Genomic DNA, 17,122 nt, shown 5'->3' with positions numbered 1-17,122 from the left:
ACTGAGCCAGACCAGCCGGGCTCTGCTCCTTTTCTATATGGCAACATCTCCAGACACTCAGGACACAAAACATGTATGTCAAAATTTGGTTTGGCCAAAGGACCATTCAAGTGGCTGAATTTTTATTTGGAAAAAGGGGAGGTTCCAACTCCATACTTGCTCCCCCAAATAATAAGATTCCACACGGCCCTGACCGGTGTGGCTCAGTGGATAGAGTGTCGGCCTGCGGACTGGGGGGTCCCGGGTTTGATTCCAGTCGAGGGCATGTACCTTGGTTGCGGGCACATCCCCAGTGGGGGTGTGCAGGAGGCAGCTGATCGATGTTTCTCTCTCATCGATGTTTCCGGCTCTCTATCCCTCTCCCTTCCTCTCTGTAAAAAATCAATAAAATATATTTAAAAAAATAAAGGATTCCACATAGAGGCTATAACAGCCAGCCCTTGCTGGGAAGTCTGGATCCTATGGCTGGGCCCCAATAGGATTCCTTGGGCGGACCAAGTTGGATCCCCAAAAGGAAGCCAAAGCAGTCCATCTTTAGGTTTTTGTCAGCTTAGGGGTGCCCCAGGGACACACAGTAGTTTGGAGACCAGGTCAGGCAGTCCACTTCTTTAAGTTCCTGCTCTTTGTGGAGTACAAAGGTGTAGAGCAGGGTTTGGAATCCTCACAGGCCTTCAGGGGCCAGTCAGGTAATAAATACACATGGTGCGGCTGGGAAGGAGACAAAAGGGAATGGTGGGGCCTGGAGAGAAATGGAAAATGCAGGCCCACCTGGAGGAATCCAAAATCAGTCCTTTATAACACAGTTTACTGGCCACACGCGGGGCGACTGGCTTTGGTGGGTTTGTGAGTCCTGATAAAAGGAAAAGGGGTCATGGAAACAGAAGGCCAGGGGGCATGCATGTCGGGGTTTTCGAGGGGAGGTGTATGCAGGGAGAGTGTAAGTGCTAGAAACGTCCATCCCAAAGCTAAGCGTGAGCATGGCTGCTGGGGAAGGGCTGAGAAGAATGGAATTGAAATGGTCCCGGGGTGTAGGCTGCTTCCCTGTCCAGCTGAGAGGTGACTAGCTCAGGTCATGCCTGGCCCACGCCACTCTTTGCTCAGGGTGACTCAACTCTGACCTAGAGTTTATTTTTATATAAATATTTACAGAGCAAATTCAGAAGAATCTGTTAGGGGAAATGATGGACTTAAAATGAGAGAGGAGGCCTAGTGAAATTAAACTTCTCCTGTTATAGGAGTGAAAGCCCAAACCTAGGAACCCCAGACCTTAGCTCCGTCTCACCTCATCAGTGCTACTCCCAGGGAAGTCCTTGTGCGTGTTTTCTCTTTGGGAGAAAGGGGAGGGGCAGACAGTCCTGACCTTCACGTGGGTCAGGTTCAGCTTCATGGAACCAGTTAATGACAGAAGCCAAGTTCTGCCTTTGTGTGCCCATGGGAACACACCTCCCTACCCACTCACATCTCACCGCCCTTCCCTTCCTCCCCAACACCACACAAGAAACACACACACACACACACACACACACACACACACACAAGAAATTCTCTGTACCTCCTCTCCAGAACCAGAACCTGCCAAGACCACAGCCCTGACCCTAGGAAGTGCTACTAAGGATTAAAATATAGCTTTGTATTTGAGAGGTACTAGGAAAATGCGTAATGCAGAATTTGGGGTTCAGATAAAGTTACAGATCCAGCCAGGCCCTCCATTCCCTTGGATGGCTGCTGAATGCTGAATTACACGGGAACTTTGGACAGTAGAGGTTTTTTAAAATTCCCTAGCAGCTAATCTGAAGCTCATTTGTTAGTTTTGAGGAGGACAGAGTTTGCGTAACGTAGAGTTGTAAGTAGCTCTGGCAAGCATACTGGCCCTGATTTCCCCAACCTGGGCCCTAGAAGGGGGCCATGTATGCTAATCGCTCCTGGGGAGCTCAGAAGGGCTCCAGGAAGTTCGAGGAACATGGAAATGTTGTGATTAAGAGCTTGTCCTCCAAAGTCACAAAAGAAACTCAACTTCAAAACCCAGCTCTGCTCCTTCCAGCTGTGTGACCTTGAACCGTGACTTAACTTTCACGGGGCAACTTCTTCATCTATGAAATGGGGATGATAATGGACCCATGGGTTATGATGGGGTGATGCGTGTATCACAGCTGACATTTATTAAGCACCTGGTACGTATTCCCTGTCACAAAATTTTTAGAAAAAAAAAGGGGGGGGAAGGGAGAGAACCGTACCGTGTCCTCCTTTGAACTCCTGGGCACCATCGGGGCATCCCTCTTTCTGGTGCATCAGAGATGCGTCTTAGCTCGAGAGCAGGATCTCCGTCTTTCCATCTCAAACCACCTGCAGGGCCTAGGAGACGGTCTTATGTGGAGGAGGGACTCGGAACAGTTTGTGAGACCTGGGAATAAAAGAACTCTGGTGTATGCTCATTATTGCTCCAGGGGCCCCACGCCTGCGTCCTGCTTTACCCTGGTTTACGCACTGCTGTCCTGAACCATGCTGAAGGCATCGCCACTTTCAGCCCCAGCTCTGTCCACCGTCCCTCTCTGGCCGGAGGCCCTGGAGCCCTCCCTGCCCACTGCTTCGCTCTGAGACACTGTTGCCTTCCTGCCTCATTCCATCGCATCCTGTCCCCCACCAGGAGGGCTTGCCCTCTGCACCGGGGGCTCATTTCCATTGACAGAAAGGCCAGCCACAATCTTTGGCCATCAGGAGAGCGAGAAGATCCTGGGCAGGAGGAGAGAAGAACATGGTGAGTGGTGGGCTCAGTGGCCCCAAGATGCCCCTCATCAGCCATATTCCCCCTTGCAGGAGCAGGAGGCCACCCACCACGATGAGCAGCACCCTGTCACCCACAGACTTCGACAGTTTGGAGATCCAGGGCCAGTACAGCGACATCAACAATCGCTGGGACCTGCCTGACTCGGACTGGGACAATGACAGCAGCTCAGCCCGCCTCTTTGAGAGGTCTCGGATTAAGGCCCTGGCAGGTGAGATCAGGGGAGGGCCCGGGGAGATGCTGAGGACGCTGGGGACAGAAGCTTGTCATGAGGAGTCCTTTAACTTCATGGGAAGGCAGTCTTTCTAAGCTGCTGCGCGGAAGTGGCAAATTCAGATCACCCTATCAAGGCCCTGGTCCCCAACTCCAGCCTTCAGAACAAATGTCACGCAATCCAGAACATTCCCCAGCTTCCCTGACCCCAGCGGAGAGAGGGCCTGCTGACTCTGGGACTTAGCTGTGTTCCCCTCTGCACTCAGCTGACTTCTTGGCCTCGGTCCCTGAGTCATGTCCTTCATTCTATTGCACTTAGTCTTGCTGTTTGCTTTCACCCACCTCTCCTTTACCTTTCGTCCCCTTGTGTCCTCATTGGTTTCCACTGTCATCTCTCACACCTGTTCTTTCCCCGCCACACACACCCAGTCCATTATCCTCTCCTCTCCCTCCCCACCTGTTCCTTCCACCTGCCGCCTGTTCCTCCCATTATTTCACCTACCTATTCCCTGAAGCAGGTGCCCTCTACCCTCCCCTGGTTTGCTCTCTGCCTGGCCCCTGCCCTCCCCTGCGGCCTGGGCTTTCCCCTTCAGCTCCTCCAAACTCAAACAAACCCGTTGGACGGGCCTCCCTGCGTTCCCTGGGAGGAGTTGTCATGGCAACAAGAGTGCAGCTGCCACCTGACACCCCTAGCGGATGGCCTGGCCCGCGTGGGGCTGAGTCACCCACACACCCCGAGACTACCCACCCCATCAGACTGCCCTCCTCCATCCCACCTTGTCTTTTCCACTGACTTACTGGCCTCCCAGCCAAGTGCAGTGGGAGAGGTCCCACCTACTCCCTCCTGAGAGGTGGTGCTCCCAGCGTGGGTGGGGTGGCTTCCTGGAAGAAGGGAGACACTGAAGGGGGTGGTTCCCAAACCTGGCCACACTTTTCACAGAATCCACCCAGGGCCGTTTTTACAAGCACGATTGCCACGTCCCTTCCTGGACACTTGGATTAGAATCTTCAGACACACGGTCCAGATACCAGGGTTTTTAAGCTCTCCAGGCAATTCTTTCAGCCAGCCCAGCACCAGGGCGAGGACCTACACGTGGTGGCATAGCTTCTGGGGACCCCTTATCGTTTCCTCCTGGGCTTCTCTGTCCTGGTTGGGTCTTCAGGCTGGCTTGGGAAACATCTATCCCTGTGGATGGGAGAAGACGGAGACACGGGTTGTGGAGAACGTCGCCTCCTTGGGGGAAAGTTTCCCTGGTGCCCTGGCTCTGGCTGCACGTAGCCTCTGGAACTGTCATGATGTCTGATGCCCATGCCACGCGATACCAGGACTGGGGCGCTGTCTGTGCGCCCCATGCTGCCTCTGGCTCTCTGAAGAGGCCTCTCCTCATGAGCTTTGCTTTGCACGGCACCTCGCATTAGTAGGTGCCAAACAGATGCTGAATGAATGCAGATGGGAGAGGCCAGGGTGGGCTGTAAGGGAAAGAGCTGGAGCCCAGAGCCAGGTCGGAAGGGAATCTGGTCGATTGCTCAGCAGTGGGTGTACTGGGGGCCTGGGATGGCCTGGCTGGGGGCCTCGGGGCCCGGTGTCAGGAAAGGGGTGGGACTGGAGGCGATGCTGACAGACAAGTGGGAGAAGAACACGGATTTCACAGATACAGGGGCGGAAGGAATTTCTCTTTCTCTGCTCTCTGAGCTGGGGATCAAAGCCCATGTCCTGCAGGGGGACCTCCGAAAGTCACCACTGAAACCCTTTGGGAAGCAGGACTTACTGTTGGGGAATCCTCTCTTGGCTTTTCTGGACTCTTAGGCAACTCAGGGCCTGATGGGCAGGTCTGTAAGAGGCTTGCAATTCCCTCCTCCGCCCCACAGGGCCTGGCCCTGCCCCAGCCGGCGAGCTCCGCCCCCACCCCTCCCCCGGCACTGTCCAACCTGTTTGTCTGGAGCTGCCTCTGTCTCCTCTCGCCACAGCCAGGTGTGCCCTGCTACTTGTCTGGGAGTTGGGGAACCCAGACATCCTGTAACTCCTTTTTCTAACTCCTTGAACTTCTGCCATCTTTGGACTACCCCCTTCACCACCACCCAGGACCCCAGCCTCTGGGGATCCCAGGCGACAGGGAGGCTGAACCTGCTCCCCTGCCCCTGTGCGGGCAGGGCATGGACTCTGGGCCCCCACTGTGTCGAAGGCAGCAGGCGCCATGAATGGGAACGGAGTGAGCAGGGTGCAGGGGCACAGCCTGAACGGGGCTGGTGAGTTTTACTATGAGGCGGTGGAAGGGTCTCAGAACCCCAGGGGCCTCCTGCTCTCGCCAGCTGCCTTCATCAACCCCGCGCAGTACGCCAGCGTGCTGGAAGGACGCTTCAAACAGCTTCAAGGTGAGCTCCTCGGGCCCAGGGGAGCGGAGGGGGTCCTGGGGGCGTGGGAGAGGAGCCAGAGCGAAGAACACGGGGTGGAACGTTGGCTGTGACTCAGGCGTTTGTGTTGGGAGCCGGTGTGCCAGGGGAATAATTACAAGTGGCCAGGAAATATGTGGATGCTGACAGCAGGGGGAAAGGCTGCGACCCGCTCCCTGGAAGGGACTGTGAGCGTGTGAGTGGGTGTGACCGCAAGGCCCCGCCGAGTGCGGCGCAGCCCGTGTCCCCCAGCGCATGCAGTGACCACGGAGGCGGCAGGCGAGGCTGAGAAAAGCAGCGCCCGTGTCGGCAAAGAGGGAGGCCGCCCGCGAGGTCTCGCTGAGACACTCACGTCCAGTGGGTTTGAAGGCGAAGGACATTTGGGGAAGGAGAAAAGGGGAGTGAGCCAGGAGGCCTGGGAACCAGGCTTGTCAGTGTTGCCCTGAGTTTCGGAGTGGGTCTGAGTCGGTGAGGAGGCAGCGTGTGTGGGAACTGGGCAGCGTGTCAAAGGGAGTTGGTGCAGGCAGGCTTAGGTATAAGTCTGAGCAGGCGTGTGTCCGTCTGGCACCAGTATTTCCGTGTGTTTCTGGAAGTCGCTGTGTTTGGTTGGGGGTTGTCTATGGATGTTGTGGACGCCTGATGAAGTTACACTTTGTCTCTAGTGCTTGGCTGTGCACATTTTTCTCCCGGCTGCCACCGTTTCCGCGTCTTCCCCGTTCATCCTATCTGTGTGCCGAAATGGCCTCCCCGCCGGGTGCCTGGCATGGGCAGCCCCGTGGATCCAGGAATGGCAGGTGGTCCAGGAAACCCCTGGCTCAGTCGGTAGACCCTGAAAGGAGGCCCCAAAGCACCCTTGGTCCCGCAATGCTGCAGAGCACGAGCTGGCCCGGGCAGCTGTTAGAACCCCGAGGTTGGCCCAGGTGCAGGGGTTGGAGGTAAGAAAGACAGGACTAGACATGGGTGTGCCGTGTGTTTTGTGGGTGAGGTACGGAGGAATGTGAGATTAAGGGATGAGTCTTTTCGGTTTCTGAGATGCTGGTGCTGAGAGGGAAACAAAAGTGACTCTTCAGGTCCTGGCCGCTTGGGCTGGGTCCTTGCCCTGGGCTCCCCTGGGGAGAGCGGACAGAATCTCAGTGATCGAGGCAGCGTGCAGTGGCCTGAGCTGCTTCCCTCACGTTGTCATTGATGGCGTTTTCAATTTTTCTTTTTTGGTGGAACCTAAGAGCATCCCCTCGGCAGCGCCCCTCCCCGTGGACCAGGCAACAGGACGTTTCCCCATTTTTTTGAGATAATTGGCACTTGACTCTGCCTGGCTCCGCCCCACACGTACCCCGTGTTTCTGGGGCTCACTCTCTTCCCTGTTCCCAACCTCAAGGTCTTATTTTTCTCCTTCGGAACGTGGGTGTCCTGGGAGCACATGCCTTGCAGCCCATTGAACGAGCCACCTCAGGAAAACCCGACTTTAAACTCTCCCAGGAGAGCAAGCTGGCTCCGGCAGCCTGCAGTCTCTGTAATGTCACATCCTTCTAGTAGCCACGTGCAAGAGCCACTGCTGTGCATTATGTCCACACCCTCCCCTTTGCCCACCACCCAGAGAGCGCAGCCGCACGGCCTGCCGGGCCGAGCACTGTCCTTGGCCTTGGCTGGCACCTGTAGAACACAGACTCATCCAGGCATCTTGCACACCTGGCCCGTTTAACCAGCACAGTGACCTGCTGAAGTAGAAAGTGTGATGCCCGTTTATAGATGAGGAAAGTGAGGCTCTGAGAGAGGAAGTAACAGTTGCACTGCTGTTACGTGGCCGCGCCCTGACCCCAGATCCCAGCCCTTCCCTCCATGTTTCGCAGCTTCTAATTTCTTTCATCCTTTCTTCTCAAAGCGTGTATCTTGCTCTCATTTTTGTCCTTTAGCTTACAGGAACGAGCTCATTCCAGTTTCTTTATTTCCCTGCTTTTCGAGTTATTTTCCTTTTGGCCATCTTCCTTCCCTCCTCCCGCTCCCCAGACCTCACTTCCTGCCTCTCACCCCACAACCCCACAACTCCACCAACTGGTCATTAGAAACAACTGTACGTGAAGTACAGCAATGGCCTCATGTTGCCACCGCAGATGAGCGAGAAGCCGTGCAGAAGAAAACCTTCACCAAGTGGGTGAACTCGCACCTGGCCCGGGTGACGTGCCGGGTGGGCGACCTGTACAGCGACCTCCGGGATGGACGTAACCTCCTGAGGCTCCTCGAGGTGCTCTCGGGAGAGACACTGGTGAGCGGTGGTCACCAGGGAGGAGGGAGCCTGAGAAACGGTGGTCCAGGGGATGATCTGCAGGGGTCTCCCCTGGAGAGGAGAGTGACCCCTCAAAGCAGCGGAGGAGAGCAGCAGCTGCCCGGTACGGGGCACGGGTTCATTCTGAGGCTTTGCTGCGTGGATTAACCAGGAGCATTGCTTCATGGAGACGGGAACAGTGGCCCCATTGAAAACATTTCTTTTCCCACCCACTCTGCATGCAATTAATTCCCTTGGGAATCTTAATCTGGCCCAAGCCACATCTGCAACCTCAGCTTTGGCTCCGTGAACTTGGGCCCAGCCCTGAGGCAGTCCCTGTGTTCCTGAGGGAGGTCATGGGGAAGGTGTGCACAGCAGGGCCCCGGGGAGGTAGGAGGGAAGGAGGAGGAGGCCCACGGTCCCATGCCCTTGTGTCCCCTGTCCCTCAACAGCCAAAGCCCACAAAGGGCCGCATGCGGATCCACTGCCTGGAGAATGTGGACAAGGCCCTGCAGTTCCTGAAGGAGCAGAAAGTGCACTTGGAAAACATGGGCTCCCACGACATTGTGGACGGAAACCACCGCCTGACCCTTGGGCTGGTCTGGACGATCATCCTCCGGTTCCAGGTACCCGGGCACAGTGCCACTGAGCATGTGCTCTGCACCTCAATGCTACACCGTGAGCGGTCCCTGCCTGTCCAGGGTGGGATCAGTGTACAGTGGAGGGGGTGGAACCTTGTGTAGCCATCAGGGGACCCTCCTCATTAACCAGGGCAGAGACTGGTGTGGCCAGTTCCCTGTGGCCTGGTCTCTGAGCTGGGCATGGGCAGCAGGACCACATGTTGGTCCACGAGGGACTGGAAGTTTTACAAACTGGTTCTTCACCACAGAGAGTTTTGGAACTACATCTTGGGTCTGGTCACTGGCCCGTTCCTCTGCCTCTGACTCCGCTTACCTCCCTGCAAACAACAGCCACCTACTCCCTCTGCTCCGAGCATAGCCCGTCCCGTGTCCTCGTGCCACCACTCTCTCCTGGTCTCCCCGGATGTGGCCTCCTCTGCTCCTTCCAGCCCTAAGCAGGGCTCTGTCCGCTCCACCTTCGAAACCCAGCTCTCAGCAGGTTTACTCGCCCACCCGAAGATCCCCACCTGCAGGAACCAGCACCTTTCACTTCAAGGCGCTTCCACTGTTCTGACTTCCTGCCCCACTCTGCTGCTGCAGAGCCCTTTGACCCCGTGCTCTGTGGTCACTAGCCCAGGAGGAAAGGTCCCCAGGCTCCGTCTCTAACCCCCATTACAGGAGTCTAGAGAGCAGTTTTCTGCCACGTATCTCGGAGCATCTCCGATAACTCCGGAGCCCCTGTCCAGGGAGTCAGGGCCTCCCTTCCTTCCCTCTTAGATCCAAGACATCAGTGTGGAAACAGAAGACAACAAGGAGAAGAAGTCAGCCAAGGATGCCTTGCTGCTGTGGTGCCAGATGAAGACGGCTGGGTGAGGCTGCCCAGGGAGCGTGGCCGTGGACGGGTGGAGGCACCGAGGCCGGGCGATAAAGGAAGGGCGGGCCCCAGGAACCTTGAGTCTCGGACCAGAGCTTGAACCAGTTTTCCCTCGTCTCTGTTTATAGGTATCCCAATGTCAACGTGCACAACTTCACCACCAGCTGGAGAGATGGGCTGGCCTTCAACGCCATTGTGCATAAACACCGGTGAGGAGGAGGGGGTCAGCGGGCCCGTCGGAGCTGCTGGGGTGGGTGGGTTCCTGACCCAGGGGCACGCACACATGTTGATGGAGCAATGAGACGCGCTCCACAGCCATTGTGAGGCATGAACGCTGGGAGGAGAGCCAGGATGTGGGGGCGCAGTGTTGCAAAGAAGGCTTGTGATGGGAACCCAGGGGCGTAGGCGCAGTGAGTGTGGGTCTGGGGTGCCTGGTTCTGGACACAGTGGACCTAGTGACTTAGGATAAAGAAAGGGGTGGCTTTGCTTTTCCTCTTTAGGATCTTAGGTGTTTCTGACATTTCTGTATTCCTTCCGTCCCAGGCCAGACCTGCTGGATTTCGAGTCCCTGAAGAAGTGTAACGCACACTACAACCTACAGAACGCCTTCAACCTGGCCGAGAAGGAGCTGGGACTGACCAAGCTTCTGGATCCTGAAGGTGGGCAGAGCCGTGTGGACACGATGCCGTGCCAAAGAGACAGATGGGGCTTCTTTGGGGAGCGATGGCAGTGTTCTGGAATTAGATGGTGGCGATGGCTGCACGACCTTGTGAATGTGCTAAAAACCGCCACTGAGGAATACACTCTAACAGGCTGAATGCAACGGTGTAAAACTATATCCCGGTTTTAAACATGTGAAAGCTGTGGGAAGAAAGGCAGACAGCGCCAGAAATAGCCGAGGCACGAGGCTAGTCCCAGCCCCACCCACCACGGAGCAGCTCTGTGACCCGGAGCCAGTCACTTGGCTCAGTGGCTCCGTTTCCTCGTCTTCAAAATGGGAAGACTGGTCTAGGTGGTCTGTAAGGGCCCTTCTTATTCCAAAATCGTAGGGTTCTAAGTTAAGCTACGTGACCTGGAGGCACAGCAAGCACTGGGCTTATGGTCAGCTGACCCTGCTGATTGGCCCCTGTGGTTCCGATCTTAACGTTGATGAGACCGGGAATGGCCACTGGGCTCTTATTTTGTACCTGGCACCGCACTTGACATGCTTTCATTAATGTAACCCGCACAGCGCGCCTTTTGACATCAGTGTCGTTATTACCCTCGGCTAATGGAAGAGAAGCCGCGGCCTGTAAAGGTGAAGTGACTTTCCCAAGGTCAGATGGCCGGTGGAGCTGAGATTCACAGACAGGCAGCCCGGGTTTCCCCCAACTGTCCTCCCCTGCAGGCCTGGTCGCCCCCAACTGCCCTCCCCTGCAGGCCTGGCCCCCACCAACTCCAGAGCCGGTTTCCCGTTTCTCAGCCGCCTCTCTGAGAGCAGAGAGCAGTCTTGGTGCAGCCAGAAAAGGGAAGGAGGGAGGGGCCCAGTGACCTCCTGCGGGAGACACTCCCTCTTAAGGTCACCGGGCCGATTTGAATCTTGGTTATTTTCTGCCTGTTTTCCATCCCCCCTTCAATCAATATCTATATGGCTACTTACCATCACTGTTTCTCCAAGATGAAGGCTCTGGCCATGGAATTGGGAAGGTACTGTCCACCGCGGGGCAGTAGGCGTAAAGGCTTATGCCCTCTTACCCGGAGTGACAGACATCAGCTAAGTAGTGATGAAAGTAGGCCAGGTACAAGGTTCCTTGTAGAGCATTTGAGAAGCGCAGCTAGGACAAAGAACATCTAAGTGAAGCCAAGTATCCTATAACTTTCTGCGATGATTTCAGCGGCTCCTGCCTTCTCGGGGTTTTCAGAGGTGATCTGGAGGGCTTCCGGCCCCCCAGTCTTCCCCTTAGGAAGGATACAGTCAGCCTAATTAAGAGAACTCAGCCCTAACCGGTTTGGCTCAGTGGATAGAGCGTCGGCCTGCGGACTCAAGGGTCGCAGGTTCGATTCCAGTCAAGGGCATGTACCTTGGTTGCGGGCACATACCCAGTGGGGAGTGTGCAGGAGGCAGCTGATCGATGTTTCTCTCTCATCGATGTTTCTAACTCTCTATCCCTCTCCCTTCCTCTCTGTAAAAAATCAATCAAATATATTTTAAAAAAGAGAGAGAGAGAGAGAGAACCCAAGGCTTTCAAGTCAGCCTTGGCCCTTGTGGTGGGAGCTGATTTGGCCTGATGGGCACTTACTTCCAGGGGCCCACAGCTGAACTTCGGCGTTGAGGTCAGATACAGCCTTGATTGTGCCCAGAGATCGCCATGAGAACTGGCCTCTAACCCTGCTGCTGGGGCTCATGGGCCCTTCCCCTGAGCATTCCCGGTTCGGGGGGCTTCATTCATACCTCTGTCTTGCTGCCCCTGAATGTTCTGACTTCTTACACATCTTTCGAGCCCATAAGTCCATGATCCATCCCCAAGTGGGAATGCTATTTCTTTCCTTGTCTTGTTTCCTCCAACAGCTAAATTTGGTCTCCACATCGAGAATGCTGGCAAAAGCCTCCTTGGGTTTCTGAGTTTTGTACTCTGCTTGTTTCTAAGAGGAAAAAGAAAAAATTACCTTTTCATGTCCTTTTAATTCATATGGTTTATTTGTCATTTCGCTATGAAGGGAGCTGGCAAGATGTCAACCTTGGAGGGCCGGGAGGGCCCTGGGGTTGGGGTAAGAGGTTCACGTTTCAGGGATCCTTCTGGGAGGCAGGTCTCTCATCTCTGCCTGACCCCAGTGCTCTTTTTCCCCAGATGTGAATGTGGACCAACCCGATGAGAAATCCATCATTACCTATGTGGCTACTTACTATCACTATTTCTCCAAGATGAAGGCCCTGGCTGTGGAAGGCAAAAGAATTGGGAAGGTACTGTCCACCGCGGGGCAGTAGGTGTAAAGGCCAGAGAAGGCCCGGCCTCAGGGTCTTACTCCCCTCCAGCAGGGGCGGGGTGGAGCTGCAGGCCTGGGCCAGGGCCCGTGGACAGGACCCCACGTCACTATCTCGCAGGTGCTGGACCACGCCATGGAGGCCGAGCGCCTGGTGGAGAAGTATGAGTCCCTGGCCTCAGAGCTGCTGCAGTGGATCGAGCAAACGATCGTGACCCTCAATGACCGGCAGCTGGCCAACTCCCTGAGCGGGGTCCAGAACCAGCTGCAGTCCTTCAATTCTTACCGCACCGTGGAGAAGCCGCCCAAGTAAGTGCCCCTCGGCCGCACCTTGCCGCAGCTGGCCCGCCCTGCGCTGTGCTCGCCCGAGAGGAAGCTAAGTCAGGGTGGCCTTTCGGGAGGGGAATGTGGCAGCGCATAGATGCCGGGGGGGGGGGGGGGGGGTCTCATCTCCCTCATCTCAAAGCACTAGAAGCAGTTCCCAAATAAATTCTTAAAATGATTATCCATTTTTAAAAAATCAGGCTGTGGAAATGATTGCTAAGGGATGTAGAGTCAGTGCAAGCCACTCAGATACTGGTCAGGGTCCCAGCAACCCAGCCCCAGCTTAGGAACCGGGTCAGGAGATTGGGCCCGACAGGCAACACAGGAGTGTGGCTAGTAGCTCGCACATTGCAGAGGTTCTTACCGTTTATGCAGGGTGTCCCCCAAGAATGTATACACACTTCAACAGCCGATAGCGATAATAGCTACTGGCTGTTAAAGTGTGTATACATTGGAAAAAATGAAATGTATTTTCATAAACACTGTCTTTATAATTATTCAAAGTGTGTGAAGACATTTTGGGGGGACACCCTATATTTTTTAGAAATTAACTCTTTTCATGGCTGGAACTGCTGTTAGGCAGTTCTATGAAGTATATGCTAAACTGTCTGTTTTCCTATTATGGAGCGCTTTTGGAGTTAGTATGCTTCAGCTCCAAAGCTAGAATTAATCCAGAAAACATCTATTCCTATACATTCCAGGGAATGATTTGACCCAGAAAATCCTCTTCTGGGCACTGAACAAAGATGTAGCTTCAAGGATGTTCACCAGCACGACCTTTGTAAAAGAAAAATAAGTCACCACCACTGACAATTGTGTTGAAGAAATGTGTCGATTGACTGAAAAGATGTTCATGACAGTTTACAAAACAGTTATTTGTGGACAACAGAGAGCAAAGGGCTAAGTGTCTAGGTTCAAAGTGCCCGAGTTCAAATCTTGGCTCAACTTAGTGGTTAAGAGTTGTTACCCTCTCCATGCCTCAGTTTTCTCATCTGGAAGATGGGGGTAATTGGAGGATGTAGCAGGGAGAGCTCAGCAATGTGTGTAGAGTCCTTGGAACAAGGCCTGCCCCACAGTGAGAGAGTCCTGGACAAATGTTAGCCGCAGCTGTGATCCGAGCCCATCTGTGTAAAACGAAAATGAAGCAAGTGCGTGCCAGTGGGTAACGGGCCATTTCTGGGTGGTTTTCAGGTGTTTTTAAATGACGTCCTTTTGATTCGCCAGTATTCTCTGGCTTTCATGTGTTGCTTTTATGAGAAGAAAAGCAGCACAGGACACTTCATTTTAAAACGTAGAGTCCCTGTGCCCCCCCTCCCCGAACCCGTGACCTTTGACTCTGACCCCCCCCCCCCCGGCCTCCCGCCCCAGGTTCACAGAGAAAGGGAACCTGGAAGTGCTGCTCTTCACCATCCAGAGCAAGCTGCGGGCCAACAACCAGAAGGTGTACACGCCCCGTGAGGGCCGGCTCATCTCTGACATCAACAAGGTCCACGGCCTCCCCTTCCCATCCCACGGGCGTCCCACCCTTGGCACCAGCCCCTGCTGCCCCAACTTGAACACCGGCCCCGATGCCCACACCCCGCCCTGGTGCAGACGTGACTCACACATTCTCTCATGCGTCCTGCACACCCCTCCCTCCTCCCCTGCCTCTCCATGTGCGTTCACATAATAAAGTCAGGCCCTAGTCTCTTGTTCAGCCTGATGATTAATAGAAGTAATAGGGGTCACCCACAGTCCCCCCCCACACACACACACACACACAGATCCAGTGGTTGCCATTGTTCCCGGTCCCCTCGGTCTCCCGTGGCTCTACGGCACTCAGGCCGCCCCTGCTCCTCGGACTTCCATGCACCGGGGCTAACTGACCGCATTCCACGGATGCACCAGACCGAGCTTCCCTGCGACTCACCCTGTGCCCCAGCCCCAGTGCCCCTCCTTCCTGAGCCCTGGCCCTTCAGCTCTGATCCCGTCCCACCTCGCAGGCCTGGGAGCGGCTGGAGAAAGCCGAGCATGAACGCGAGCTGGCCCTGCGCACCGAGCTGATCCGCCAGGAGAAACTGGAGCAGCTGGCCGCCCGTTTCGACCGCAAGGCTGCCATGCGGGAGACCTGGCTCAGCGAGAACCAGCGCCTCGTGTCCCAGGTAGAACAGGGGGGCTCTTGGCCTGTCCGGGCTGCTGGGGAGAAGCGGGGAGAGGGTGGTGGATAAGAAGCCCTGCAATGAAGGGGGGAGCTAATGAAACAAGAGGTTCATCACGTGGATAAAAAGGCCAAGAATCCCAGGAGCCAGAGGCTTGAGCAGGAGAAAGCGTTGGCGAGACAGGATGAGATGGGATAGAGAGGAAACTGAGAGCCACCTCATGGGGTTGGCATCTTGTGGCCGAAGTGCTGGGGGGCGAGGGGGGGTTGGGGGACAGGGGGAGCCGAGCTCCCTGAGCTCCCAACCTCCCCTCCCTGTCCCAGGACAACTTTGGGCTGGAGCTGGCGGCCGTGGAGGCAGCAGTGCGGAAGCATGAGGCCATCGAGACGGACATCGTGGCCTACAGCGGCCGAGTGCAGGCCGTGGACGCCGTGGCCGCCGAGCTGGCCGCCGAGCACTACCACGACATCAAGCGCATCTCCGCGCGGCAGCACAACGTGGCGCGGCTCTGGGACTTCCTGCGGCAGATGGTGGCCGCCCGGCGGGAGCGGCTGCTTGTCAACCTGGAGCTGCAGAAGGTGTTCCAGGACCTGCTCTACCTCATGGACTGGATGGACGAGATGAAGGTGCGGTGATCAGGACTGTGGGGGTACAGTCCCTCCCGTGCTCGGCTGATCTTCACAGAGGATGTTCCAGAGCAGGGCCCTGTCCCCAGTTAGATGAACAGAGCAAACAGGTCCCTGTCCTCATGGGCTCATGTTCTAGCGGGAGGAGACTGGGGATAAACCATGGACCTATCAACAAACGAAAGAGCAGGTGCACATAGCACCTCTGAGGAGACGAGCGGGGCTGCGGAGGGAGTGGTCTGGAAGGGCCGCTGAGAAAACGCCTGCCAGCTGAGCTCAGAATAGTGCAAGCAGCCAGCACAGGAGAGCGGAGGAGAGGAGTCCCCGGCAGAAGGAGCACCCAGCGAAGGCCTGGCCGTTGCAGCTGGCATGTTCAGCGTGAAAGGGGACGGGGCGGGGCAGGGGAATGAGACAAGGAAGGCAGTGGCCAGCTCAGCTCATTAGGGCCTACAGGCCTGGTCAAGGAGTTTGGATTACTATTTTTGTTGTTAATCCTCACCTGAGGACATTTTTTCCATTGATGTTTAGGGAGAGTGTAAGAGAGAGGGCAAGACAGAGAAACATTGATGTGAGAGACACATCGATTGGTTGTCTCCTGCACAAGCCCTGACCAGGGCCCGGGCCGGGGAGGAGCCTGCAACTGAGGTATGTGCCCTTGACTGGAATCGAACCCGGGACCCTTTGGTCTGCAGGCCGATGCTCTATCCACTGAAACCACCTCCTGCTAGGGCAGGAGTTTGGATTTTATTCATAGTAACATGAAGCCCTTTTTAAAATATTTTTTTTTATTGATTTCAGAGAGAGGAAGCTAGAGGGAGAAAGAGATAGAAACATCAATGATGAGAAAATCATCCATCAGCTGCTTCCTGCACACCCCCTTCTGGGATCGAACCCAAAACCTGGGCATGTGCCCTGACCACGAAACAAACCATGATCTCCTGGTTCATGGGCTGACGCTCAACCACTGAGCCACACTGGCCGGGCTTTTTTTTTTTTTTTTTTAATCCTCACTCCAGGATATTCTTCCACTGATTTTTAGAGAGAGTGGAAGGGAAGGGTAGAGACAGAGAGAGAAAGAAACATCGATGTGAGAGAGACACATAATAGTGCCATGGAGTCTTAAAAGCGATGAGAAGGTTTTGAAAAGGGGAGAGACAATTCCACTGTTTTTAGGAAGGCCACTTTGACTCTGTGGGCAGCCAGAGGGGAGTCGAGAGACCGGCTAGAGGCTGCTGCAGTGAGCTCGGTGACAGATGGGGATACGGAGGGGTCTGGAGAGATGCTGAAGATGACTAGGGACCGTGCCATGATATCAGGAGGCGATCATTCTGGGGCCGAGAAAATGAGTCAGAGCAGAGATTCCGGGGGGCAGGATTTAGTAAGAGAGTCCTGCCACAGGAGGCGAGTTGAGTACAAAGAGGCCAGGGTGCCAGGACACCTGGGGTGTCCCTGTGTGGGGGGGGGCTCACAGATGGGAGCAGGTGTGTTCACCTGGTGTGACACCAGGAGCCGCCCAGAGAGGTCGGGAGGGGCGACGGGTCCAGGAAAGGGGAGTGAGGTTAGCACAGGTCTGTGGCAGGGCTGAAAGAGGCCTGGTGAGGAGGACCTAGGGGGCTCTCAGATGGGCACCGATGTGCCTGGTGTGCCTGGCAGGGCCGGCTGCAGTCCCAGGACCTGGGCAAGCACCTGGCTGGCGTGGAGGACCTGCTGCAGCTGCACGAGCTGGTGGAAGCCGACATCGCCGCGCAGGCGGAAAGGGTGCGGGCTGTCAGCGCCTCTGCCCTGCGCTTCTGTGACCCGGGAAAAGGTGAGAACTGGGGGAGGAACTGGAAACGGGAGGGGCGGGGAAGGAGAGCATTATGAGCCGAAACATTAAGAACAAGACTGGGGAAATCTGGGACAGGAAGGATGATGGGTGGATGGTGGGTGACAG

General features: G+C 55.6%; 1 protein-coding gene across 2 annotated transcripts in view; it reads left to right on the top strand.

Moving 5' to 3' along the window:
* The first annotated feature begins 4,893 nt into the window (after positions 1-4,893).
* Positions 4,894-17,122, top strand: part of SPTBN2 (spectrin beta, non-erythrocytic 2) — a 28,129-nt gene continuing 15,900 nt past the window's right edge. For both annotated transcript variants that reach the window (XM_079788269.1, XM_079788268.1), the window contains exons 1-12: positions 4,894-5,368; positions 7,495-7,646; positions 8,099-8,272; positions 9,044-9,135; positions 9,269-9,349; positions 9,684-9,799; positions 11,969-12,081; positions 12,223-12,410; positions 13,794-13,911; positions 14,408-14,566; positions 14,887-15,189; positions 16,843-16,996. In XM_079788269.1, coding sequence (XP_079644395.1) covers positions 5,191-5,368; positions 7,495-7,646; positions 8,099-8,272; positions 9,044-9,135; positions 9,269-9,349; positions 9,684-9,799; positions 11,969-12,081; positions 12,223-12,410; positions 13,794-13,911; positions 14,408-14,566; positions 14,887-15,189; positions 16,843-16,996 — 1,828 coding nt within the window. In that variant the 5' untranslated portion in view covers positions 4,894-5,190. The remainder of the gene's footprint in view (positions 5,369-7,494; positions 7,647-8,098; positions 8,273-9,043; positions 9,136-9,268; positions 9,350-9,683; positions 9,800-11,968; positions 12,082-12,222; positions 12,411-13,793; positions 13,912-14,407; positions 14,567-14,886; positions 15,190-16,842; positions 16,997-17,122) is intronic.

This window comes from Cnephaeus nilssonii (assembly GCF_951640355.1).
Source record: "Cnephaeus nilssonii genome assembly, chromosome: 13".
NCBI classification, from domain to species: Eukaryota; Metazoa; Chordata; class Mammalia; order Chiroptera; family Vespertilionidae; genus Cnephaeus; species Cnephaeus nilssonii.
This window is presented reverse-complemented; position numbering and strand designations above follow the sequence as displayed.